The sequence below is a fragment of the Falco peregrinus genome, chromosome Z (assembly GCF_023634155.1).
Source record: "Falco peregrinus isolate bFalPer1 chromosome Z, bFalPer1.pri, whole genome shotgun sequence".
NCBI classification, from domain to species: domain Eukaryota; kingdom Metazoa; phylum Chordata; class Aves; order Falconiformes; family Falconidae; genus Falco; species Falco peregrinus.
The window spans coordinates 40015629-40042648 of NC_073739.1; the positions used below are offsets into that span (position 1 = coordinate 40015629).

General features: G+C 41.8%; 1 protein-coding gene across 3 annotated transcripts; it reads right to left on the minus strand.

Moving 5' to 3' along the window:
• Positions 1–391: 391 nt before the first annotated feature.
• HABP4 (hyaluronan binding protein 4) lies at positions 392–26890 on the minus strand. 3 transcript variants are annotated; one of them, XM_055790535.1, is made up of 8 exons: positions 26433–26890; positions 16697–16844; positions 15647–15808; positions 15393–15464; positions 13446–13526; positions 3971–4139; positions 2057–2233; positions 392–928 (listed from the first exon to the last, which is right to left on the minus strand). In XM_055790535.1, the coding sequence occupies exons 1-8, from the start codon at positions 26779–26781 to the stop codon at positions 872–874; spliced, it is 1215 nt and encodes a 404-aa protein (XP_055646510.1). In that variant the 5' UTR covers positions 26782–26890; the 3' UTR covers positions 392–871. The 3 variants fall into 3 exon arrangements, with proteins under 3 accessions (XP_055646510.1, XP_055646509.1, XP_055646511.1); XM_055790534.1 differs by having other exon boundaries at positions 2051–2233; positions 26433–26889; XM_055790536.1 differs by lacking the exon at positions 15393–15464 and having other exon boundaries at positions 2051–2233; positions 26433–26887.
• Between the last annotated feature and the right edge of the window lie 130 nt (positions 26891–27020).

A 27020-nucleotide genomic window follows, 5' to 3' on the forward strand; every position in this document is an offset into this window, starting at 1 on the left:
ATACAAACTTCTTGGTAAGGAATGAAACTTTTTAGTTTGTACTTGCTCCTGCCAGAAATAAAAGCTTCCTTCACAGTTTAGTTCTGTCTGCATGTATATATCCTTATATACATACAGGCTTTTGCTCAAAATTCTTACTTTACTATGTTTTCAAAGTAGTTGCAGAATGTATCTTGCTACTGAAGCAAGATTTATGGTTAGCTATCAATTAAAAGCATCTGTGCTGCCTTAATTTTAAAGATCACTTCCGTTCAGAGATGTTCACTGTTTTGGGTAAGGTCTCATGTTTAGGTTGTTTGGTAGGTTTTTTGGTTTTGTTTTCCAGATAACATCCAAATAGCAAAAGCTTCAATCTGCTACTCTGACTTGTGAAAATAATACATCAAACCCAAACCAGTAAGCACTTCCTTTATTTGCCAGACTCCAAAGAACTTGTGACTGTGAAATGCACGCTTCACCCAAAGAAACTGGGAAAGCAGCTTTCAAAGGTACAGTGAAATCAAGTTCCAATCGCAGACCATGTTGTACAAGTTTACATTTCACCATGGTGTCATGAAGAACTTGATAACAATCTCTATATACACATTTTTAAACACTGTACTCTTGAACTTCATTTGAAGCCTTGTAGTGAAGTATTGTAAGCCTTCATACAGTTCTCACAAATGAAGGCAGACACCGCAACCTGTGACAGGATCCCAGTCCCCCAGTGTGTCCAGAAACCAACCCCATTAACAGAAGAATGCAATCGTTCCACACCAACCACTCCAACAGCTTTTCCAGTCAAAGCAGACTTAATCCACACCAGCATAAAGCTGGGCTCTTCACAGCTACACCAAATCTACTTTGAGATACCACCATTCATGACGATTCTTCACGCTAAAGCTGGAAAATCCTCAGGATCATCAGGATTTGGAGCAACAAGTTGCACCTATAAAGTAAGAAAGGTAGCTTTATAAAAATGAATCCATTTCAAAAGCATCTGACAGTTATGTATATGCATTTTACCCTGAAAAGTGTTCACTCTGCTATTCAAGTTAAATGCTTTGCGTCCATCACTGTCACAGAAATGCTAAGCATTCATCTCAGAAGTTACAACTATTATAAATTCTTCAGTGTGACCATGTTTATAATGCTGATCTCCTGTCTGGGAAGGACTAGAAGTTCTCAAGTTCTGCAGCACTAAAGTGAAGAAAAAAAGTAAAGCCATCTCACCCAAAGTGCTGTCTGTTTTTAGAAGCAGCATTATTATCTCTCTACATTCTAAGCCTACTGCACATATTGGATCGTAGTTTTAAACTGTGTTCTGTTATTTTAAAGAGCCTTCTTCATTCAGATGAAACAAATGCATCAAATCACTTCTGTAAGTTCCCCAACCTTATTTTACTCATACTAGAGAGAAGAAAGCTGAGACCTTCAGTCTGAAGAATAAAGATGTCATTTTTCAGTATACAAATGCGCTTTTTTTTTTTAAGAGAAAAAGTTCAGTGGACTTTCTTTAATGGTTATATTGAATACTTTTATCACTCTGCAGGATGCTGTAGGATTCTGTTTTCATCTGTAGGATCCCAGATTTACTGATCGCACTCTCAATAATCAAAGTACTATTACTATAGTATACTGAAATTCTTTCTAAGTGATACAAGTCTTTAGTAATTTTAATTACTTTCCAATTTATAACAAAATTAATTGCAGAAACAAATCTTGATTGCATCCTTTCCTTTAGTTACCTTTATAGCAACTACTAACCAGAACTTTTGAAATTTATGTGTTGAGAGTCGTAAGCCTGAACTGATATTTAATTTTAAGTGACATGATGGTTCAAGAACACAAAATAACCAGGCCAACGTACTATAAGGTAGAAATTAGAAACAAGCCTGTCACTACAGAAATCAGTAATTCCACACAAAAGTGGGCAGGACACACACACCAACCACCAAAAAGAAAAAAAACCCAAGCAAACTTTTATATTCTTATATATAAATATTTATAAATAAAATTTTATTTATAAAAATATAATTTTTTATAAATAAAAAATTATAAAAACCATTACTCCTACGTTTGGTTGAGGTCCTGACTCCTCAAGTTGTCTGCCATAAACACGATCACCTCGTGCTCCTCTTAATCCATGGCCAGGGCGAGGAAGACTCCCAAAATTAATATCCAGCTGAGATGTTATGTCATTCACTGGTCTTCGAAAGACATGAGAATCATCTTCAAAGTTGCCTTTTTGCAACTAAAAAGAAGAAGTGGTTAAAGTCTATAGCTTCCATGTACAACCATCTCCCCTCCATGATATGTTACACACGCACATTTGTATTACAGACTAAGCAGCAGAGAAATCAGGATGACAGCTGGAATAGAAGAAAGGCCTTAACTTGCACAGGGTTTTAACAGAGGCGAGGCATTTGCAGCTTCCCAGATGCCTGGGGTAGTTCTTTGCTGGCTCAGAGAGTCCTGGCAACAAAATCCTCTGTACCAGCTCTGTAACACTGAAGAGGTTTTCCAGAAATATCATCTACAAGGTTTTAAGGGACTAGAGAATCAGGCTGAATCTACTTACTCCTATAATTACCTTCAAGTAATGGTTAAAAGGCCATAGTAAAGCACAGTATTTGGCTACTAACCAATCTATTTGCAACTATGAGGTTACTGCTCATTTTAACTCTGTGTATTCCTAGTCTAGCTAGTGGATGTAAGACTATTTTCCATCATAATTTTAATGCGCACTGTAGTCATAATAAAATATATGCAAACTCATCCCATACAATGATGAATCATTTATTTAAATTATTAATAATCCCTAATACAGGGATTTGACTTTCCATGTTACGCAGCTCCTGTACCTCCTATTCTATGTTCATTTTGACAAGGTCCCTTGATACTGCCAGCCAAGAAACTTTACGGGCAAAAAGAACAGAAACTTGCATGCACTCTTCATACACTTGCATTCTATTCAGAGCTTGTGAAAGATATTCTCCTCACTCCTGCCACCATCTCCCTCAGAGAAGGAAGAGGGGATAATAGCAACTGTGACCACAAAAAGTCATGCTAAAAAGGACGCAGGCCACTTCAGTATTAGTGTCTGTCATGGAAGCGCTCAGTGACCTAAAGCGATTAAGGCTGAAAAAAGCTGCCAGCTTTGATGTTAATAGTATAACTAGACAAAGAATAATATGTGTATTCAAACAAGCATGCAGACTTTAAGGATCACAATTCTGTCATGACTGACTAAGATTCCCAAAACCTGAACCCTAAGTAAGCAAGAATCTGTGAAAGAAGCTTCCCCTCTCTCCCCAATCATATCAATAAACTAGAAGTTTTCCCTGAAATGTCAATCTCAGTAATATCGTGGAATAACACTTAGGGAAAAGAGGTGGGGGGAAAGCACATTACTACAGAACAAGCTCTCCAGAGTTACTTCTAAGAAGCAGGACCCTAAAACTGGAAAAAAAATGATTTTTTTTTAAAATCTTGTATTCCAAGCACACAATGGAAGTTGGGATCCAGCACAGATGAGAAATGGGACACTGAGCATCCAGATTAACAGATGCCAAAACCCGAGTTCAATATATATATGCAAGTGTATACTGCAAGTAAGCTAAACAAGATTCAAAGTTAGGATAAGAAGTGTTTAGTAAACTGTTTCTCTAGCAGCATTACCACAGATCTACACAGGTGGCAGCAGCAAGGACATGATTTTTATATTGCTAAGACTGAGTAATAAGGTTGAACAACTTGATATGTTATGTATTTGCATACAAAACAGCGGTGACGATCTGAGAGAAGAAAATGAAAAGATGGTAAATTTAAAGCAAGTTTTGGGGCACATATGTCATTACAGTAACAAAGTTTAGATACTGATTTCTAGTCTGTTTAGATTATACTAAAACTAGTAGAAAAAGAATATAGAGACAGTTTCCTAACCCTGAGCATAAAGCAGAGTTTACAGAATTCCTGAGGCAATGCTTACATCATCTCTATATTTTGACTTGTGAATCACCACTGCTTTGGAAGGAACAGTGGATTCTGGCTTCCGGATGTTGAATTCAGGCTTTGGTCGATTCTGCTGCTGAAGCTTTTTCCACTCATCTAACGTCATTTCTTGAACTACTTCTTCCATTGGCTCTCCTTCAGCAACTCTAAAGGTTTATAGTTGTAAAGTAAAAACCATTAGCTTGCAACATTGCCAGGATGAACAAGAACACTAACCTCTAAAGTAAGGATACTAAACAAAACATTTTGAATGTTTCTCATCAAATTACTATCCTCAATTTCACTTACTCCCACAGTAACTTGATGTTTGAGCTTTACATTAATGTAAGTTGGAAAATGTACTTATGGCCTATTTGAAATTAGTCATATGAACAAACGCTGTCTCCAGCCTCCTGTAGTAAGTTCTGGTATTTATCCAGTCCCATTGTAAATTCAAGCACTTTGGATTCTAGAGAAAGCCAGCCTGTCTTTTGATCTCACATATTCTCAACTCTACTGTTTAATAGTGGATCTAGTTGTAGCAAATATAGCCACAGAAAAAAAAAAAAGCATACCCAGCAGTTTTAAAACACCAGTTGCATGGTTTTATTGACTTGTACCACAGGACGACATGTTTCAGTGCAGCTTTCAGTCATCAAAAAGACAGGACGATCACACCATGGGATCTTCTAGGTAATTATTAACACTTCCTTTGTTAATTTCACAAGATGCTTCTTTGATTTCTTTTGTCAGATGTAGTAGTACACAAGGAGACTATCACCTGGCAAAACCAGATTAATCCTACGCCAGTTTTGATTTGTCACAAACTGCAATAATGATGATATGTTCAAGGAAAACATTGAGTATGTTGGAGTCTACCTTGCATATTTTTGAACTGTAAAGACAGAAGTCCAAGGCTTTATATCTGTATTCATAAGACAAGATACATAAAACTAAAAAGTCTTCTGCACTCATGACTGCTTGACTACTCTTCTGCCACTTTTCTGAGGATGACCAAGACTGATTTGCCCAGGACCAGCAGCTATTAAGAGTATACTACAGGTGTGCCTTTTAATGATATTTGCAGAAAGCTATTCCCTATTAAGTAGCATTGCATGCAAGGATCACAACTCGCTTCATCACCATAATTGCTGCAGAAGCAAGTCAAATACCATGAGCTACAGGAAAACCAGCAGGGATTACTCCCAGACACTTCAGGAACCCTTTCTGCCTTCTTCCACAGAAAAACAAGCATCTGACTGGAGCTTTTAGGGCCACCTCTGTGCAGTTATCCACGGCATAATACATACTACATTTACTGCCTTTTCTATGGCACAAAGCTTGCAAAAGAAAAGGACAACAGAGCAAGTGTTCAAGAATACTGAAGGACTGACCAGTGGTATGAGATGCTAAAGGAACCACCTAAGCGATTTGAAAACAATCAACCAAAAGAACCACCACCAGGAAGTCTCAAGGACAAGCAGAAATACGTACTCTCAAGCAAAAGTACCTGCCACCCAAACACAGAAAGAACCACTAGCAAGGCAGAAATTCTGAAGCAGAGACTCCAGTCCCGCAAACTATCCAAGAGTATTGCAGGTAACCTGGTCCAGCTGAATTTTAACTGCAACACCATACTGTTACAAGGAGACACATGAACAGTTTTGTTTGGAACAGATGTCACTGCTGGTAGGGTAGGTCTCAAATGAGTAATGTCTTCTGGGTGGGAACAGGTAGAAAACCCCGAATAGAATTGCAAGACAGATATGAGGTCTAAAATACACAATCTACATGGGAAGCCTTTAAAGAGCTGCTGAGGAAGAAACATACATAATACTAAAAAAGACAGAACATTTTGCATATCCATGATGTTAAGGCAAGACACTCAGGAAAACAAAACAAAACACGCAAACAGTATTTCTGTTTTCAAAGTCTTGGAAAGACCATCAAGGGACAATGAAATTGCTTATCAGAGCAGGCCATTAAAATTAACTAGACAGCTATGAGAAGCAGCACAGGTATGGTTGGTCATGCCTTGGGTGAGCAAGACCCCTTTCAGATCTACATTCCAATGATCATATGACAACATGAGGACGTCTCACTACACAGCAAATTGACCACTCAAGCAATCACAGGTATTGCTTTGGAAAGTACACATCTCTCAAAAACAACTATGCACCTGTACTAAAGGAAATACTGGTGGATTTACACTGCAAATGTTTGTTTTTTCAACTGCAAAGTAAGATTTGATTTTACTCCAAAAGATAGTTTTAGCTGTTACGTTATTAGCAGTACAAATCCAGTTTAGGATGCCGAGACCCCCAAGAGGAAACACCTCTCTTTAGTGAAACAAAGCAACAGGAACCACATTTTGGACAGAGGCTTGATTGCAGCAGGTTATTTGCAGGACCTGCATTTGCACCAAGCCTGCATGAAAGTACACTCTATACATTACTTTCTACCTTCTAACTCTATACATTTTTATTAACTGCTTGGTGTGTATTTTCAATAATCAAGTTAGTAAGTTCCTTGGCACACCAACAATCAAGCTGTTGCCTGATCAAAAAAACAATATTGTCGGACACGTAAGCACAGCCTCTGTGGTGAACAAACTGCATTCAGTGTGCAAGTACATACCAAACACCAAATGCAAGCTTTCAGTAATGGTTCCTTTACTGCTTCAGTGTTTTCAGTGGATCACCATAACCCTCTAGCTATGCTTTGTTTACCTTTCTTGCAGGAACTGCCCTACATGAACACATTAGCATACAGAAATAGAAAAGAATGGCATTCAGCTGTTATCTGGCCAATTATTTTCATATGGCAATGGGACATTCTTTGACTATAGCCCATTAGGGACGGATGGGACCCATCTGCCTAGAAGAGGCAAGGGAGTCTGGCAGCAGACTGGCCAGCTTGGTGAGGCAGGCTTTAAACTGAGGGACTCAGGAGGAGGGGTCTAAAGTGGCAATGCTCACACCATCGCATCCAACTGGGGAATAAGCCAGGCCAACCAAAGCAGTGATACCTGTTCCTTAGCTGCTTCCCATGATGAGTATTGGAAGGCCAACCACCTCAAGGGTTGCAGGGCTATGGTGGTTCCACTCGCACCCTTGCTGGGGAACTTATATGCTCCATTACCTCTCTGAAATGCCCGCACACCAACGCACACAGCATGAGGAATAAAGAGGAAGAATTAGAGATCTGTGTGCGGTCACAGGGCCATGACCTCATTGCTATTACAGAGACGTGGTGGGATAGCTGGCATGACTGGAATGCTGTCATGGATGGCCACGCACTTCTTAGGAAAGACAGGCCAGCAAGGAGAGGTGGTAGAGCTGCTCCTTAATTGAGTGAGCAACTGGCATGTATCAAGCTCACCTAGGAGTGGATAAAAAATTAGTTGAGAGCTTACGAGTAAAGATTAAGAGACAGGCCAACATGGGTGACACTGTTGTGGGTGTTTGCTACAGGCCACCTGGTCAGGAAGTCAATGAGGTGTTCTACAGACAACTGGAGATAGCCTCACAGTCACAGGCTATGGTTCTCATGGGGAATTTCAACCACCCTGATATCTGTTGGAAAGGCACACAGCCAGGCTCACACAGTCCAGCTGGTTCCTGCATAGCACTGATGATAACTTTTTGACACAGGTGGTGGAGGAGCCAATGAGGGGAGGTGTACCCCTGGACCTTGTACTCGCAAAGAAGAACCAGTTGGGGATGTGAAGACTTGGGGCAGCCTTAGCTGCAGCTACCATGAAACGGTGGAGTTCAGGATCCCACATGGAGGAAGCAGGGCAACAAGTAGGATTTCAACCCTGGACTTGAGGAGAAGTAAATTTGGTCTCTTCAAGGACCATCATGGGGAAATCCCATGGGTTAGGGCTCTGGAAGGTAGGCAGTCCAAGAGAGCTGGTTTTTATTCAAACATCATTTCCTCCAAGCTCAAGACAGGTGGATCCCTATGAGTAAGAAATCAAGCAAAGGGGGCAGGAGGCCTGCATGGATGAGCAAGGGGATTCTGGCAAAACTCAAACAGAAAGAAGTTTATGGAATGTGGAAAAAAGGACAGGCCACCTAGGAGGAATATAGAGATGTTGTCAGAACATGCAGGAGGCAATGAGGAAGGCTAAGGTTGGTTTGGAATTAAATCTGACAAAGGATGTCAAGGACAACAAGAAGGGCTTCTTCAAGTACATCAGTAGCAAAAGGATGATTAGGGAAAACACGGGCCCACTGCTGAATGAGGTGGGTGCCCTGGTGACAAAGGACACAGAGAAAGTGGCGTTACTGAATGCCGCCTTTGCTTCAGCCTTTACTGCCAAGGCCAGCCCGCTGGTTTCCCAGACCCTGGAGGCAAGAGACGAAGTATGGAGAAAGGAAAAGTTCCCCTTGGTCAAGAAGGAACACATTAGAGACAATTTAGGCAAACCTGACATCCATAAATCCATGGGCCCTGATGGGATGTCCCCCAGTTGCCGAGGGAGCTGGCAGATGTTATCACTAAGCCACTCTCCATCATCTTTGAAAGGTCATGGAGGCCAGGAGAGATGCCTGAGGACTGGAGGAGAGCCAATGTCACTCGAGCCTTCAAAAAGGGTAAGAAGTAGGATCCAGGAAACTGCAAACTGGTCAGCCTCACACCCATCCCAAGAAAGGTGAGGGAACAGCTCATCCTGGAGCTCATCTCTAAGCATGTGGAGGAAAAGAAGGTTATCAGGAGTAGTTAACATGGATTTGCCAAGGGGAAATCATGCCTGACCAACCTGATAGCTTTCTATGATGGAATGACTGGCTGGGTAGATGAGAGGACAGTGGTGGATGTTGTCTACCTTGACTCAGCAAGGCTTTCAACCCTGTCTCGCACAGCCGCCCCAGGTGAGCGCAGGCCGGGTGGGCTGGGCGCGTGGGCAGGGAGGTGGGCTGAGACCTGGCTGATGGCAGAGCCCAGAGGGCTGTGACCAGCGGCGCAGCCCAGCTGGGGGCCCGCAGCCAGCGCTGTGCCCCGGGGCTCAGCACCGGGTCCCGTCCTGCTCAGCCCACCCCCCAGCGCCCTGGGTGAAGGGGCAGAGCGTGTCCGCAGCGAGTTTGCTGGTGGTACAGCGCTGGGAGGGCGGCTGATACCCCGGGGGCTGCGCTGCCGTTCGGCGGGGCCCGGGCAGGCTGGGCAGTGGGGCAGGGGGGGCGTCATGAAGCTCAGCAAAGGCAGGGGTAGGGTCCTGCGCCGGGGGGGAGCGACCCCACGCACCAGCACAGGCTGGGGCTGACCTGCTGGCAGGCAGCTCTGCGGGGAAGGGCCTGGGAGGCCTGGAGGACACCGAGTGGCCCGTGGGCCAGCAGTGTGCCCTGGTGGGCAAGAAGGCCGCTGCCAGCGTGGGCTGCATCAGGAGGAGCGTGGCCAGCGGGTGCGGGGGGTGTCCTGCCCCTCTGCTCTGCCCTGCTGAGGCCGCACCTGGAGTGCTGTGCCCAGCGCTGGGCTCCCCAGTTCAGGAGAGACAGGGAGCGACTGGAGAGGGGCCAGCGGGGGGCTGCCAAGGGGGTGGGGGGGCTGGAGCATCTCCCTCACGAGGGAAGGCCGAGAGAGCTGGGCCTGTGCAGCCTGGGGAAGACCGAGAGGGGATCTGACCAATATCAATGCATACAAAGATCTTAAAAGTGAGTGTCATGAGGATGGGACCAGACTCTTTTCAGTGGTGCCCAGTGAAAAGACAAAGGCCAACAGGCACAAACTGCAACACACGCAGTTCCATCTGAACATGAGGAACAACTTCTTTGAGGGCGACAGAGCCCTGGCACAGGCTGCCCAGAGAGGTTGTGCAGTCTCCTCTGCAGACATTCAAAACTTGCCTGGGCATGATTCTGAGCAACCTGTTCTAGGTGAACCTGCTTTAGAGGGGGGGTGGACTAGATGATCTCCAGAGGTCCCTTCCAACTCTGATCACGCTGCGATATCACCAAAAATAATGGTAGCAAGGTTTTTTTCCCAATCATTTTTGTATTACTCAGCTGCACAAACCAAATTTTTATCCAGCATTTATCAAGAAATCAATTACGTGAATCTTTCCTATTAAACATAATTTAAAAGAGCATTAAAACTAATTATGGCAAAATGTAAACAAGGTAAGAACCAAGCAACAACTCTACAAGTGAACTGTAGAAGAAAAACACTGAATCAAATACTTACAAAGATCTGGCCTGGTCTATGGGTAGCTTTAAGCCACTATTAAAACAAACCCACCAAACAAAACCAAACAAAAGAGGTAAATAGCTTAGCAGACTTTAAGACAAAATTTTGAAAACTTCCTATTAAATGACCAGAATACAGGACTTCCTTTTTGGTGAAGTTATATGTGATGAAATCTCTACAGTATAAATACTAACTTTGCAAATACCTTTGATAGGAATTGATTACGTTATGTGTCATAATAATAAGAAAAACCTACTCATTTGAATTACCAGTGAACACAGGCATGTTATGTGTCCAGACCATAAAGACAAGTTCAACAGTAAGCAGCTGTGAGGAAAACTTATAGCACTGTACTACTTTTATATTTTATTATTACAACTTGCATCAAAAAACCCTCAATTATTAGCATGCAGTTTGGGATGCTATAAACAGAAATGGATATTGTTGATAAACAAGGAAATTTGAAGATATGGAAAGAAATAATTTATATTAAAGTATTAAACTTTATATTAAAGTATTAAAGAAACTCCTGTCCTGCAGTACTTTGCAAATGGAAATTCAAGAACAGCAATGGGGACATAGTCCTGAAGGCAAGAACCCCTAAGTTACAGAAGCCCAGAGAAGTCTTTCAAAAGTTGCATAGAAATTAGCCAGTACCACACCAGAAAGCTATACCATACCTCCCCATCGTATTTTTTTTCTTTTAAATGGAAACAGTTACAACAGGAAAGAGGATGAGCAAAGAAGCAAACCCAAGTCTTCCATCTCTTCCTCAATACAAGCACACAACTGCAATAAAGCAGCAGAAAATAAATTGATTCCTTGGAGTTGTTTCATTTAAGAGTCAAAATGAGAAAAATCCTAGCAGTAGCTTAAGCAAACACACACCCCTACACCCTTAATATTGAGGCTGTAGCAAAAGCAGAAGGCAGGCTAGCTAGAATTTTTTGCTGGAGTGTTACCTGCCAGAAGACAGCAGCTCTGGAGAGAGGGGCAACCTAAGCATTTCAGACCTTAAAATACATGCTGAAGCCTGAAAACCACACCCTGCCACTTTCTGCTTTTAAATATTAAAAGAATAACAAAAATAATTCTGCCTTATTAGGGTGTATGCCATGCAACCATCACCAATTATCTAGGTAATATTGTCTCCTCCTCTATTTTAAAATACATAGACTCACCAAGCTCATACTACCCCCAAAGGTAAGAGCAATGAGGTATAAGTAATCCGTATTTTCTATACAGATTTGTAAGTCTTCATGACAATATTTACTGCAGTGAAAAGAGTACACAATGCAGAATTTTGTACTTGTAGGCATCCTGCTTTCCACTGGGATAGTTAATTTTCTCCTCAGTAGCTGGTGCAGTGCTGTGTTTTGGATTTGGTGTGAGAACAATGTTGATGGCACACAGATGGTTTTAGTTGTTGCTGGGCGATGTTTATACTAAGTCCAGGACTTTTCCATTTCTCAGGCCCTGCTAGCCAGAGAACTAGAGGGGCATGGGACATTGGGAGGGGACACAGCCAGGGCAGGTGACCCAAACTGGCCAAAGGGATATTCCATACCATTTGACATCATGCTGAGTATATAAGCTGGGGGAAGAAGAAAGAAGTGGGGAACATTCAGAATGATGGCATTTCTCTTCTCAAGTAACCATTACATGTGATGGAGCTCAAGCTCCTGGAGATGGCTGAGCACCTGCCTGTCAATGGCAAGTGGTGAACAAATTCCTTTTTTGCTTTGCTTGCATGTGCAGCTTTTGTTTTACCTATTAAATTGTCTCTATTTCAACCCATGAGTTTTCTAACTTCTACTCTTCTGATCTTCTCCCCCATCTCACTGTGGGGGTGGTGAGCGAGCGAGTGGCTGCATGGTGCTTAGCTGCTGGCCAGGGTTAAACCACAACAGTAGGTTACTGGTATTTTTTAATCTCATGGATTTCAGCGGACTATTCCTAAATGAAGCTTTAAAAAAAAAACAAACATGAAGAGGAGTAAAATCTCCAGAAAGGTTCACAGTGTGACCAAATACCTAGTGATTTCTGAGAAAGGAAAAAGAATTAAAGATAACTAGCAGATTCTGTCAGATGCCTTTTCCACTACACATACTTCTCATGCCTTGTGTTCCAGGTCAGGACATATCTACGAAGAGCTTGAATTGGAGTAGAAACAAATACAAGACTGAAACAAGTAAAGGTACCAGTAGTTGACAAAAAAAGCTGAATAACTCTTCTCATATTCAGCTAATACAGTGCATTTCTGACAGTTTATCTACACTGCCCATCTAATGTTAGTCTCGAAACAGTTTTCTGGAAATCAAATCATAGTCATTCAATTTCAGAGACAGATCTCCCCATGTATATACACCTCTAGCTATAAATTAAAAGCCAGTTTAAAATTAAGAGAATCAAAGCTATACCAACTCAACGTCTTACATGATTATACAACCTGAACATAAAAAACTGGTTTTGTAGTCCAGTCAGCTTTATAATTAAGAAATGAACCAAGGCCACTAGCAACTGGAGCTGCATCATTAGGTAAAAAAGGCTTCACAGCAACAGACAAGACTGACATATTGCACTGACCTTTCACTCACTAGGATATATTCACCATATGCTGTTTGTTTATTCTTTAAAGTTTCTTACTTGGACAAGATCATCAGTTACTTTTTCTTAAGTCAGTGTTTATTTGCTGCAAAGTAAATTCTTATTGGACACTGATCAGAATGAAAGCCAGAAAACAAGAGGCAGATTTCTCTCTCCATTTCCCTACTTCTAATGCAAGACCATTTCCAGCAAGTTTTTCAAGTTCTGCAGGGGCCCTGCATAAGTAAATGACAAGTGCCTTGTGCTAGTGATTGACAAATACTGATGTAGAGAATTTTATCTTAGTGTATTTTAGATGTGTTTGTAAGATTGCATAGGCACCTTGAATACTTTTTTTCTCTGAGAACTTCAAAAAGCAGGGTAGTTTTTATAAATCAGCAAAATTAAAAAGGTAACAGAGAATGTGGAGCTCCGCCTTAAGTTATCACCAAATCTTAGGTATAAGCATTACTGGGCAATTAAAAGCCATCTGCAGCTGTATAAACCAAGCTTTAGTCAGAATATAGGGATGCATTTTCTTGACTCACAAACATAGGCAATACTTTTCTGTTTTTAAATATGTGCGCTAGCAAAACCTCACAGTTTACATTTCAAGTGTGTCTCTCAAAACAAGTATATCGGTAACATCCAATTGTTTTCTTTGCATTTAGAAAGAAAATATTTTAGTTAGACTATACTTGTTTAGATGCTGTCCTTCAGATGCCCCTGGCTGCTGAGCTGTTTCTGCAGTCTCTTCCACAGAAGTCTGTTCCATCCCACTAAAACAATAAACAAAAAAACCACAAAGTCTTCAAGGGTCACATTGGAAAAAACCTTGCAGATAGATACATTATTTGTTTCCAGCTTGGGAAGGGAAAAAATAGAGGAGAAAAACTCTAGGATTATAAGCAGAAAGTAGATCTACTAAATGACTAGTTGAACAACTACCAGAATGAGAATTGTTAGGAAAATATGAATTCTATGTACTTTTAATCAAAAAAGTTAAAAAGTATGCATTGCGAAAAAATAATTTGATCATGAATACTAAAAATCAGTACTTGATTACAGTGTATCACTAATGTTTGGGTTCACCTTTTTGTTTCTTTTAAACTATTAAAATGGTAAATTCCATACTCCAAGTTTGTATTTTCTGTAACATGGACAGTAGTTCACTGTCAAATGAGAGCCCTGGCACACTTGCTTTTATTCCACTGGTAGGCATACATATTTAAAATTAACACCTTCTAGCTTCAATGCACCACTAAGCACAATTAAGGCACAAACAGGCTTTTAGAGAATTGTTTAGACAACTCCAATTTAATGTCACTTCTACCACATGCACAACATCACAAGAAAGCATTGATGTTTCATGTTTATATCACAAGTTCTGGTGTTACTGAACTAAAAATCAAACTTATCAAGTGAGAATAAATATAAGGGATCTTAAATTTCTCATACTTTATGAAGTTCACACAATGTGCCCTGACATTCTACAGAAGCTAGTTTTGTGCTTTTGGTCATCTAGTTTTGTGCTATCCACTCAGAACTATGTTAACCTAGTTGATCCTTTGTTTTGAAAAGCCAGAGTATCCAACTGATCCTTTTAGTATGAAATATTACAGAAGAGATAGAAGTTAAGTACAATCTTTCAGAAGAACTAGGAATATCAAGCCCTAGAATTATTACCCATCAAGGCTGTATTTTTCAACCTTTCAGCCAGATTGCCTGAACCCATGATCTAAGTTTCAAAAATAAAATCTTATAATTATAGATTTTTTTAAATTGAGTGATTAAATAATTAATCAAATAATTTAAATTTTTTATTATTATAAAATTAGATTTTATTTTTTAAACAATTTTGTGAATGAATGTATATGTGGCCAAAGATATTTGCTGTAAGTTCAAAGTGCTGTCTTTTCTCTGCCCTTTTATCAGCCTTCCATTAAAGAGTTCTAGATGTATGTGAGGAAAAAAAGCTACTGGTAAAAGTAGCTTACTGCTAGATGCAAAGAACAGATAAAACTCTACATTTCTGGTGAGTTTTTTGCAAATCTGGACAGAAACCAGTAGGAGAAAGAACCGAACTGAAAATTCCCAATTTTTTTAAAAATCTAACTGACCATTAGTAAGTCATCACATTCTGTTACTGATCCTCCTGTGTGCTTTAAAATGTATTTCAGTGATAGAGTCAGCTAAATAATACCTCCACTGTGAACTATATTACAGCCTTGACATTTAGAACTTACTCATAAAACTTGAGAAAAAAACCACCGGACTTTAGGCCCACCAACAGAGTTTCAATCTTTTAATCAGCATTTTGTAGAATGCCATTAAATGCCAGAGTTCCACTTCTCAGCTATTGAGAAGAGTCATAACTTTTTTCAGTTAAAAGGCAATTTGGCCCCAGTCAAAAAGTTTTGACAGTCTTAACTGAAGAAACATCACCATGCCTTTGCTACAATTTAATCTCACAAACATGAAGGAGACAAGTTCAGAAAACAATAAAACTACATTAATCACAACAATTAACAGAAAGCAAGGCTTATAAAACTCAAAATGGACATGAAACTGATGAAGGAGAAGTGATGATCTAAGGTAGGCCATGGAAAATTATGATCTATGGTGGGCAAAAGTTTATGTTGTACCTTGTATCATTTTTAACTGTTCCCCAGTTGCAAGCTTCACCTCCACTTTTTTTGTCATCTGCTTTCATTCTTCTAGAGAGAAATAGGGTTCTGTGAGTTTAAGAGCTTTTTTTTGTTCGGACCTCAAACTAAAACCAGTGCTGACTTTTTCCCAGCCAACTTGGCTACAGAAGAAGGGAACAGAATACTTAGAGACACTACTGTGGTGCTGTTTACTTGTATATCAAGTAAGAAGCAGAACAGAGAACACTTACACTTTGCCATTCCCACTTTGCCTTTCAAGTTCCAGTCTTCCTCTTTGGTCAAAGCCATCGAAACATCTGCTTATTCTGCCACCTCTTCCTCTACCTTGCATTCCACCTCTTCCTCTGCCACAACCTCTTATTGGCCTTTCACAGTCTGACCTTTTGATTTGTCTAAAAACAAAGTTTCTAGTCAGATTTTGTTTCTATGGAACAGTTAACAAGAAAAAAAGTTCACGTGGTTGTATTTGTGCAGCTGCGAGAGACATCAGTACATGAGAGCTAGTGTACAATTTTTAGAGTGCATCTCTGCAGAGCACTTGTGTCAGCTTTGTCATTAAAAATGGACATAAACTGAATGCAGAGGGAATTATTACAGACAACAGGAATAGAAAGTTCAGCTGCTTATTGATAACACTGAAGACATCACGGAAGTTAAATAAAGCATATAAAACTGTCAAATCTTCAGCAACTTTATCAGACAACAGCTCCACTCGCTAAACCCAGATTTACATGCAGCTGCTAAAAATCTCAGGGAACTTGTAAAATACCAACTATTGTGATGTAAAGTAAGAACATCCACATTCTCAAGTGCTATCATCTTAGGTGGAATTTTCTAGTACTTACAAAGCAAGCAAAATTGATACACATTCACCCAAGCAGTAAATAGTAAGACAAAGGTATATTTTCAGTTTGAACAGTAAAACTCATTCAACTTGGAAGTTGCACCGCATTCTGCAAAGCTTGGTACACAAGCTCAGAAAAGAACATTTATGCTGCAGACTAAAGGTTATGTTTTCAGATGTTTACACTTTCCAGTTTCACCTTTTGTTTCTAACATTTAACAAAACCACTCCGAACCTGTCTGCAGGGAAGCTGAAATTACAGCTCCAACAGGCATGAATGAAGTCATCTCACAACAAATCTACATGGTAATAATGCAGCCATGCCTTTGAGTCGTACCTTGCTACTAGATCTGTTTTAAGAAGGTTAGGTCTTTCCCTTCCCACTTCCATGCAGATCCTCTGCAAGGCACCTTACTTCTCCCTGTATGATACCTACCTTTCCATTAAAAATTCTGCATCTCTCTCTGTACCATAGGAATGGTATTCCCTGAAAGATGGTCTCCATTCAGGTTTGTTTTGTTTCACCTGTGCTCCTCCGTGATTGAATCCTTGCTGTACTCCTTGCTTAGATGCTTGCTTCTGGCCTAAACACACACACACAGAGATTACAAACAATTTAACAATAACTGAATTGCAGTTACCAAACTACTGGCTGAAATGAGTTGATTACACCTTATGGTCTTCTGCTTTACCCTTTCCAATCACACATCCACCAAAATTTAAAAGTACTTACAGTTAATGTTGCCAGACGCTCTGTTTTAAAGACATCTACTTACTTTCCCTTCTGTATTGATGAACCTGCCTCAGGCAAAAATACGAGTGTTGACAGCTCAGGCATTTCAGAAGAGACAAGCTAAGGAAAAAAATCTTATTTTGCTCACATTAAGGCACAGAAGTGGAGAACAAAACCTGTTTCTCTCAAAGATCTTGCTAGCATACTACAGGACGAGGCAGAGAAGCTTCAATGGAAGACATGAATTGCAAGATGGCTGCAAGAGCAATGAAGGTGGGGGAAAGATGAGGACCATTACAGACAGGTGTTAGTTGTTGATCATGGAACACCTCCTGCCAGATGAGCTGAATTTAGAAGTCTGAGCCTACACCTCTGCTTCAAGCTCACAGCTATGGTACCCAACAGCCAGAAGAGAGTCACCTCCTTTATCACTCTTCTGCGGAGGAGGGGACCACTCACCAACACTACAAGTTGGTGTTTAAGTGGCAGAAATTCAGGCAGTAAGTACAAAGGCTCCAACAGCATTAACTGATTCTAGAGCACCAACATATTCCAAGATAAAACATACATAAGCATTTTGGGGTTTTGTTCAGCCATTGTTGGGGTTAAGGAGCACCAGGCAGGGCAGGGTGTATGCAGAGAAACTGTATGTTATAAGAGACAATGAATTGATGTTACCCATTCAACCCATATACATGTAGCATAAGATTAAAGTTCATTATGTGCTTCCTTCCCCATTTTCCCAGATTCTGTGCTCTATTTAGGATAAAGTTCTTTAGAGTCAAGCAAGCCTTTTGTTTTCTAGGCCCCTATTCTTATACTATTAGCCCAAAAAGGTGTTCGTTTAAGTCAAGCAAGCAAGGGACTACAGAAACACTGCTCTCTTCCCAACAAAACTGAGCTCTTTCCACAAGAAGCACCTGTGCAACGCTGAGCAAGTTACTGAGCTCAGGTTAGTGGAGTGACAGTCCTGGCTACTGTGCCTCTGTTGCTAACACATAAAGAGAAAAAAGCCTATTCTATGTTACAATATTAAGACACAAATTAATTCATAGCTTCACAGAAATACCCATGTAAGAAGATCTCTGATCAAAGCTCAGGTGGCAAGCATGAAGTCTGTAACGTCACCTTTAAAAAGAAAATTTCAAAGAACTACCCACTCTGTGAATAAGGTAGAAGAGTGGTAAATAAAGCTTTCTGTTATGCAGGAAGGACAGTTGTAGCTGTACACAGAAGATAGTTTTATCTGTGCTGCAGAAGCAACCCTAGCTTTGCTTTTCTTTAAACTACAAACCACCTGACATAATATTTTCCATTAATTCTCTCTTCTCAAGGTTTGGAGTTGCTCAATCCTTAGAGCAACAAGCATATTTGAATTCCAAAAATTATGATGTAATCTCTGGATAAAGGACAGGTTTTGAAATTGGTTTCTGAGTAAGCTTTCCGAATGAGGATGCTTTATTGAAAAGCAAAATCATAAATACAGAATTGCACATAAAAGCAGACATGTTTCCCAACAGCATGTACATCTTAACTACACCACCAACTATACAAGTGTTAATTCCAAATTGGAATCTTGCTGTGGAAAAAGTGACGACTCATTTCTGACCTCATTTTTACTTATTTTGTTTGGATCTGAATGCAAAACTGCCATACAAGTGTGCATTTTTATTTATTTTTGAGCTTCTCACCGGCTATCAGAAACATCAGTTCTTTCAAACAGATTAACTTGCCAAGGACACAGTAATCAGAGACCACCTTCCCTAGATACTTAGTACTAACCTCAATTTCACCTTCAAAGAGCTCCTTAAAACTAGCAATGCAATGCCAAAATAATGAAGATGCAAAAGTCACTTTAAAAAGATGTCTCTGGTTCTGTTACCCAGTACCACTTAACAGTACTCCAGAACAAGTCTTCTTGCCAGATATGCCAGTGTATTACATGTCACTAGCACTGTGCTAAACAAAGCAGTTAGCTCTACTCTGATTTCAGCACAAAGCTATTGCACTTTGATTCTAATGAGTGGCTGTAATTACTGCAGATGGATTTTAAATACTAGAAAGACTATTTGTGGGACTTATTACCTGTATAACAACATTTTTAACTGGGCTAACAGACATGCACCAGCAGATTAAAATGGTGTGCAGCAACTACACCTCTCTAGTAAACTGAGCTACCCTCAGGCAGAAACTTGTAACCTGCTTGTGAATCAGTTCAAATACCAGCACAACTTTCAGCTCTGCATATAAGGGCAAACTAAGCTGGAGCTGGGCAGCAGCAATAGCATAAGCTATCCAATTTTAATTGTCTGCCATATGTCTGTCCCAATGCAGATTCATTTTTATTTAAGGAGCTGAAGGGTCACCTACCCTTTGGGAAAAAAAATAAACAAAACCAACAAAACACAAGCAGTCTTGTGTAGCGCTGCCATAATAGCTGTCACTTAAAAAGAACTGGACTACACTTTGTTCATCAACTACTTCTCCAAGTACACTCCAATTTTGTCTGCACACATAGACTGGTATGCAGGTTTTCAAAACCACAAAAAAAGCTCTGGAGTCTTGTGGATCATGTACTTGAGGTCTTCGAAACCTCATGCTGAAAACTGAAGATTGCTCTTTCCTAGTTACCAAGTTTAATCTTTCTTTAAGGTGTTTTTGCTGTGTCTTACAGTTATATTTGTAATCTGTGTTCAGCTTGAAGATGTTGTGCACTCCTCCCCACCTCACCAGTACTTCCCTGGATGGAAGGTGTCTGCAGCAGCCCAGTCTGTTGGTTGAGGTGCCCATCACTTTACTTTCTAAGCTGAGGTATCAAAAAAGAAATCTGATGCTGAAACTGTTGCAACAGGCCCAGATTTTTTTTCTTTTTTTTTTTTTTTTAACCAGAAGCAGCAGCTGAGCCTTTATTAGAAAGACATCTATAAATACTAGAATTACCAGTTAGCAGAACTCAACATTGCTGATGAAAAAAAGTCCAGTTTTACAAGCCATTGTTAAAACTCTGTAGTGTGTTAGCTCTGTATGATTAAGTAGTTTTCACTTTCCCCACAATAATACTTTACTATTAGGCTTTGTTTATACTAGAAAAGTGATTTTAACATACGTGTATCACAGACCTCACAACACAGAAAGCAGAAATTGTATTTATGACCTGCATTGCCTGGTTTCCCAGACACTGGATTTCTATGTTTTAGCAGACAGATTCAAAACAACACAGCAAAATGCACCTGCCTTTGCAGTGTTATTGCCTAGTTCTTTCCAAGTTTCTTCATGTTTACCATCTGTCCCCAGCCATGCAGGACTTCAGCTTGGGAAGAGATGTCTTCTAGGTTTTGTGGGCTTTTCACTGGCCCCTGAGACAGCATGCTCTCACTTTTTAGATTTTTATTTTTAAGGGAAAAAAGTTTTTTGTACAGCAAACCTTGACTTCAGACAAACACCATAAGAAGCCCAGCTTGCAACTTGCTATCAGTGACTACAGGCTAGAGCAGAAATCTTGCTCCATTTCCCCCATTCCCTTACATGGGGCATGGCAGGTGAAAGTTGCAGCTAGCATGCAATTCACAGGCTGAGGGAGACTACTGCTGCGAGGAGCACTGAAACCTTGTATTCTGCCCTAAAATCCAGCTGACAATACAGCATCATAGTGTTCTAGGAATTCTCACAAGCCTGAGACCAACTCATCCCACCAAAACAGGTGACACTCAAACCCAGTGAGACGACTCCATCAGTACTCAATTTCCACAAATGCAGCCTGAGACAAAGTACCAAAAGAGTTATTTCTGTTTTGCCCAAGTGCCACACAGAGAAGCAGAGCTAAGGCAAACCGAGTATAGTTTTGATTCAGTTAGGATGAACATTAAAGCAACCACAGTAGCCATATGAAAGACTTGTATGCCTTATAACACGTATTTAAAGAAAGAAAAAAGCCACAACAAAATACTTTTTACCCGGTAATCTACCCTTACAGGTTTTCTGAAGCTAATACTACAAGCACTGATATATGAAGGACAGATCTGCAGATGGGCTGCAATGACTTTACCCAGACTTCTGCCTGAATAGACATATGCTTTGATGTACCACCGTCACCCTACAGCAAGAAGGGCTGCAGGTCAATTAGTCTCTGTAGAAAAAGCATTCTTTCTCCTTATTTCACAAAGCCTGGCTGAAATCATATCCCTTTACTTCTGTAAGAAAAAATATTCTTTGCCCTCTCCAAGTCTCACCAGCAGTTCTATACACACTGCTTTTGTAACCTCAGACACCTCTCAGACAGAAACCTTAGATTTCTCTCAATATATAAATCGTTCCCTAAGTTTCATCATGCATGTCACTCTAGTGTGCTTTTTCTAGTTTTAACATCTTTGAGATGACCAAAAGAGCAGACACACTTCAGTATGTTGGAAGATGAGATCCTTTCAAAGGCGTAACAATTCCTTTTCTACTAGCCTTGCTACTGCTATCTCAGTAACATCAACACTGCTTCTCTCCCAGAGGGTGTGGAAACAGACCTGCTGTTCTACTCTCAACAGTGCAAATAACTACAAGCTCTCTTTCCTAAACTACAGTAGTTTGAATTAGAAGACTTTTTCATGTTGCAGTATAGCTTGCAAAACCACTCCCCACCTCGATCCATGTTCTCCCACATGCATTACTTTGCATTTACTGATAGCGAATTTCCTCTGTCATTTTATAGCTCATTTATAGTATGTAATTTGGGTCACTGCCCTGCAACTCTTCTGCTACTGGGCTAAATAGCCTTGTACCAGAAAACTTGTTACGTATCCCACTCACAGCTCTTTTAGCACAGACTTCCCACACACCTACATACACAGAATAAAAAATGTAAACTGTGCTTAGAATTTTTCATTTCAGACAGGTTTGAACTGCCTTGTAGATGTTAGAACAAAGCTAACAGGAGCACAATCACTGGTCCTAAATTCAAATGTGTCTTTCCACTTATTCAAGGAGATTCTTCTTTCCTCTGCTTTCAGCTTAACAGCTCATTTTAAAATAAAAATATCTGAGCCTCAAGAAACAATTTAATGGGAGTTCAGAGGAGATGAAGCAAGTACAAAAATGAAACAGGAATACTGCTCCAGTTGGTCTGGAATGAGGGCAAGTGGAGAAACTGTGCTACAATTCAAGGATCTCTGTCATTAATTATGACTGCATACAAAGACACTACTTCATTACCACCTCAGTAACACAGTAATACCTATATGGACAACTGATCTTCCTTTACAATAAAGCTGCATAACTGGAAATAGTAAAAGACAGTTCACACTCTCAGGAACTTATTTTGATATATTTCAGAGTACAGCAGCTTTCAGACTGCACAAACAACCTTGTTTCCTCCCCTTTGCATGTGTGTGCTCCTGTGATTTTAATTCCAAAATTCAAGCAAATAATTTTGTGAATCAAAGTATTGCTAACTACACGATTTGCAGAATAATGCCATAGTATCCCAAGATACAAAAAAAGGCTTCAGCTACTGCATGCAACACACCAAAGATGGACACACAAAGTTAACACTCTATTCTGTGGTATTTTGTTTTCATGTCTGCCAGTACTCAATCACAGGATTGCCTGCTGCAGTCCTCTGGACAAACCTTTTTGACTATGTAGCTGAAAGAATGATATCAGAATAGATTACTTAAAAATAAGAAAATTGCAGTCCGTATAAGATAAAATACCACAGAAACATTCTATGCCATATTAACTTCAAACTGTAGCTGAAAACTGAAACACATAGTATTCAGGAACTACATCTAAACGTTACACCAGTCATCGAAAGTACATGAAAGAAGAAAACCTTTTAGAGGTATTAGCAACAAAGGTTTAGAGATTTCAACAGAACAGAGCTTATTACTGCATGATCAACAAATTTAATTTGCCTGTACCAGTAAAGAATGCAAGCTCTGCAACTGGGCCTTTTGAATAAAGCGCTGGCAAACGCAGTTTGGCCACTGTGCTAAGAATGAACTGAGCTAACATTAAGTGGTGCAACTGTAAGACCTGTAATAACTACAAACAGCCTTTACTCAAATCCCCAGCACACAGCCTAAAAATCACAAAACGACACAGCTGGTAAAAAGAAAAGCATCATTAAGATCAAAAGTGTAAGGTTAGGTAGAGTTTGAGATGCAAGTTCGTTTTTTTCTTAAAGAAAGATTAAAATAGCCTCCTTACAGTTGTGTCAAATCATAACAAATAGGCTGGATTCTAAAGGACAAAGTACTGGATTATCTGGCAAAGCCCTCTTCTCCCTGGAAAAGAGAAGGCTCAATGACGGCCACATCACAGCATTCCAGTACTTGAAGGGCAGCTATAAAGAGGATGATGGCTCTCTCTTCACTAGGAGCCACATGGAGAAGACAAAAGGCAGCAGGGGGCAACAGGTACAAGCTGCACAAGGAGAAGTTTCATCTTAGTATCACTGGAACAGCCTCCCCAGGAAAGTGGCAGAGTCCCCGTCACTGGAGGTTTACAAGATGTGACTGCACAGGGTGCTTGACTGCACAGGGTGCTAGGTGAACTCTTCTAGGCTGCCCTTCCCAGATAAGGTTGGACCAAACAATTCTTTGAGGTCCTCCCTTCCAACCTGGGCTGTTCTGTGATGATAACACTAGCACAACACAGACTGAATTTTGTCATTTCACCTGTAACATCAGAATCCCATTCACCTGTTCAGATGGGTCTAGATGCTTCTTTACAGTGTTTAATTCCTAATCGGTGAAATGAAATTAGAGGGACTTATGCCTGAAATTGGGGGGGGGCGGGGCAGGCAGGCGGCAGGAATGACGACAACTTGTTACTCATTCTCAACAGTTAAGCCAACAGTCCCCTGAATCTTTTACTGTATCCAGATTTTTTCTGGTTTAATCCTGTATAACAAATAAATTTTGTGCAGCCCAAATAACCAGCTGGGGAACCCCTTCAAGAAAAAAGCACTAGATTTTTGCCTCGACTTGCCACTTAATACTTGTCAGCTGTGCCACCACTGTATTTACCCAAAGTCAGAGGGTGATCCTTGTCCTTCACAGCAGACTTGCTAAGACAGCACATCCAAAGGAGAAGCATGCAGGCAGGACCAAGTCTCAGTCTCTGCCCTGGTTTAGCATCCTAAGCACTATACATTTACAGTCCTTACTTCACAACAAGCCCAAGACATAAACATGGTGCACACAAAATCCAAGATAGCACTTTCTTTAAAGAAAAAAGCATGGCATTTTTCAGAGCAAGTAAATCTTCTCAAGACAGATATTAATTCATTTTCACAAAGGCTAATATAACCAGCAGTCTTCATTTAAAATTAGCAGGAAATTAAAACAAGGTGCATATGCCTGATGTCTCTATACAAGTAACTGGGTTTCTTAATATCAGGGTAGCAGAAAATCATCAGACACTCCACAAGGTTACTGTGTATTACCACAGAATTACACTTACAGTTGTAATTCTGTGTGGACACCTGTGTAATTCTAGTGGACATCTTCCAATAGACCAGGTTGCCCAAAGCCCCATCCAGCCTGGCCTTGAACACTTCCAGGGATGGGGCAGCCACAGCTTCTCTGGGCAACCTGTGCCAGTGCCTTATCACCCTCACAGTGAACGATTTCTTCCTCATATCTAGCCTAAACCTACGCTCTTTCAGTTTAAAGCCATTTCCCCTTGTCCTGTGACTACAGGCCCTTTTAGAAAGTCCCACTCCAGCTTTCTTGCTGGTCCCCTTTAGGTGCTAGAAGGCTGGAATAAGGTCCCCCCAGAGCCTTCTCTTCTCCAGGCTGAACAACCCCAACTCTCTCAGCCTGTCTTCATAGGAGAGGTGCTCCAGCCTCTGATCATCTTTGTGGTCTGCTTCTGGACTCACTCCAACAGGTCCATGTCCTGCTCTGCCTGGTACTGAGCTTCAGGTGCTGGATTCATTATCTAAAGTATCTGAGAGCTGGCTGATGGTTTCCAAATATTGAAAAGATTCTGGTTTTACCCTCTTTGAGTTGTAAATTGCCATTCTCCTGCGGCAGTCAATGAAGCTTAACACAATAACTCTTATTGGGATATTATTTTCATCCTGTAGTAAAAGTTCCTGTTAAATTCTCAGTAACTGAACTATGTGTTTTAATGCCTTAGGAAAAGGTGTGGCCTTTGAATCAGGCTTGTTGCCGCCTCAATTCATTCCCAGTGCTACAGAATCTATTGCTTAGACTTACAGTGTTACACTGCTCCCACAGTGATTATTTGACCTTGTGGAGCAGAAAATCTTTCATTGCCAAGTATGCACTAATTAATGAGCATCTTTGTAGGGGGTGATCTTAGCAAGTTGTCAGTGTCACTTTGGACAGTTGTATGAAACTCATCTTTTGAGATTCCTCTGTGGTTGTTACACGACTTTGTCAGAGACCTCTGCCTGTAAGACCAACACTCACGCTAGTTACAGGCTTATTTTATTTAGAGAATATTTGCTGTGGTTATCAACAGAAGGTGAAGGAGCCTGTTCAGTGAACATCAGAGTCTCAAGTGTTGATAAAAAAGTTCTTGAACAAGCCAGGAGCATGGAGGTATGCGAAGAGCATCCTTTACCTCCTACTTGTCTATAGGCAGCTTAAGTGTACAGGGATTGGAACTAGATTACCTTTAAGGTCCCTTCCTATTCAAACCATTGTATGCTTCTATGTAGTAACAATCAGACCCACAAAAATGCCTCCAAATGCAAGGAGCTATATAGCCCAGCAAAGTGGTCTGTTGTCAGACATTCTGATACAAAAATCTCCTATTAGTCCAAGCAATATTTAGCACCAACACTTAGCAGCTGACAAATGACCTCGACCACTCCTGAACACCTTGCTACAGAGTTCACCCAGGAAATAAGTTTTTATTCAAAGTTTTGGGCATCAGTGCAAGCTTAAGGGAAACTAAGCAACAGATCCCCCGACACATTATAACCCTGAAGAAGCTGAAGTGCCGAAAAAAGTCACCGGTACCAAGGAAAAAGCCTGGAAGCACCGAACACGGAAGGCAAATGGACAGGATGACAAGTGCGGAAACGCATAAAGAGGGATGCTAAACCAGCACGAAATCTCCAGGTGCCGCCGCGGCAGCTGCCGTCCCTCCACGTGCCCTCGGGCTACCGCTGAAGCTGCCCCCCCACACACAGCCGCCAGCCCGGCTCCGCAGCGCCGCGTCGGGAGCGCGCCCAAGCACGGGCACCCGGGCAACGCTCCCGCTGTCACCCGCCTCCGCAAGGGGACTTTCAGGTGCGCATTCGCAGCGACAGAGGCACTAACCTGGGGTTTCTTAGCCCTGCTGCGTCCCGCAGCGCGCCGCGCCGCACGGCTCGGGCTGCCTGCCCCGGCCCCACGCCGCCGGCGCCCCGCTCCCCCGCACAACCCCGGCCCAGCGGGCCCGCCTGCCCGCCTCGCCTCGTCCCCCAGCGTACCGGGCTGCGGTGGGCCCCTGCGCACCGGGGCGGGGCCGAGCTCTCTGCGTTCCTTCTGGGACTCTCTCTTGCCGCCGCCCGCCTTGCCGCCGGGACCGGAGCCTGGGTCGGGCCGCTGGCGGAGCTCGGCCGCGCGCAGGATGTCTAAGGGGTCCGACTGGTCGTCCAGGAGGTGGCAGAAGCGGTTGGTGATGGCGCAACTGAAGCTTTCCTGCATGACGGCAGTCACCGGACTGCCCACCACCCTCTTCATCATCGCCGCGGACGGCTCTCCACTCACCCTCCGTGCCCCCGCCCCCGGCGCCGTGGCGGCAGCCGGCAGAGCCGCCGCGGCGCAGGGCCGAATCATGGGGCGCAGCTGGGGATCGCCGCCGCGGAGAAACCGTCGCCCCGACTCCGGCTGCGTCTCAGCGCTGCCCGTACCGCCGTGCGCTTGCTGTCACCCCGCCCCTTTCCGAGTCGCGGCAGCCAATCAAGCGCCGGAGCTGCTAGCGCCCCTCGGCCGCCACCTATCAACGCCGCCGGACCCACCAACCGCCAACTCGTGCGACCAATGCTAAATAACAGCAAGAGCGAGCTGCCAATCCA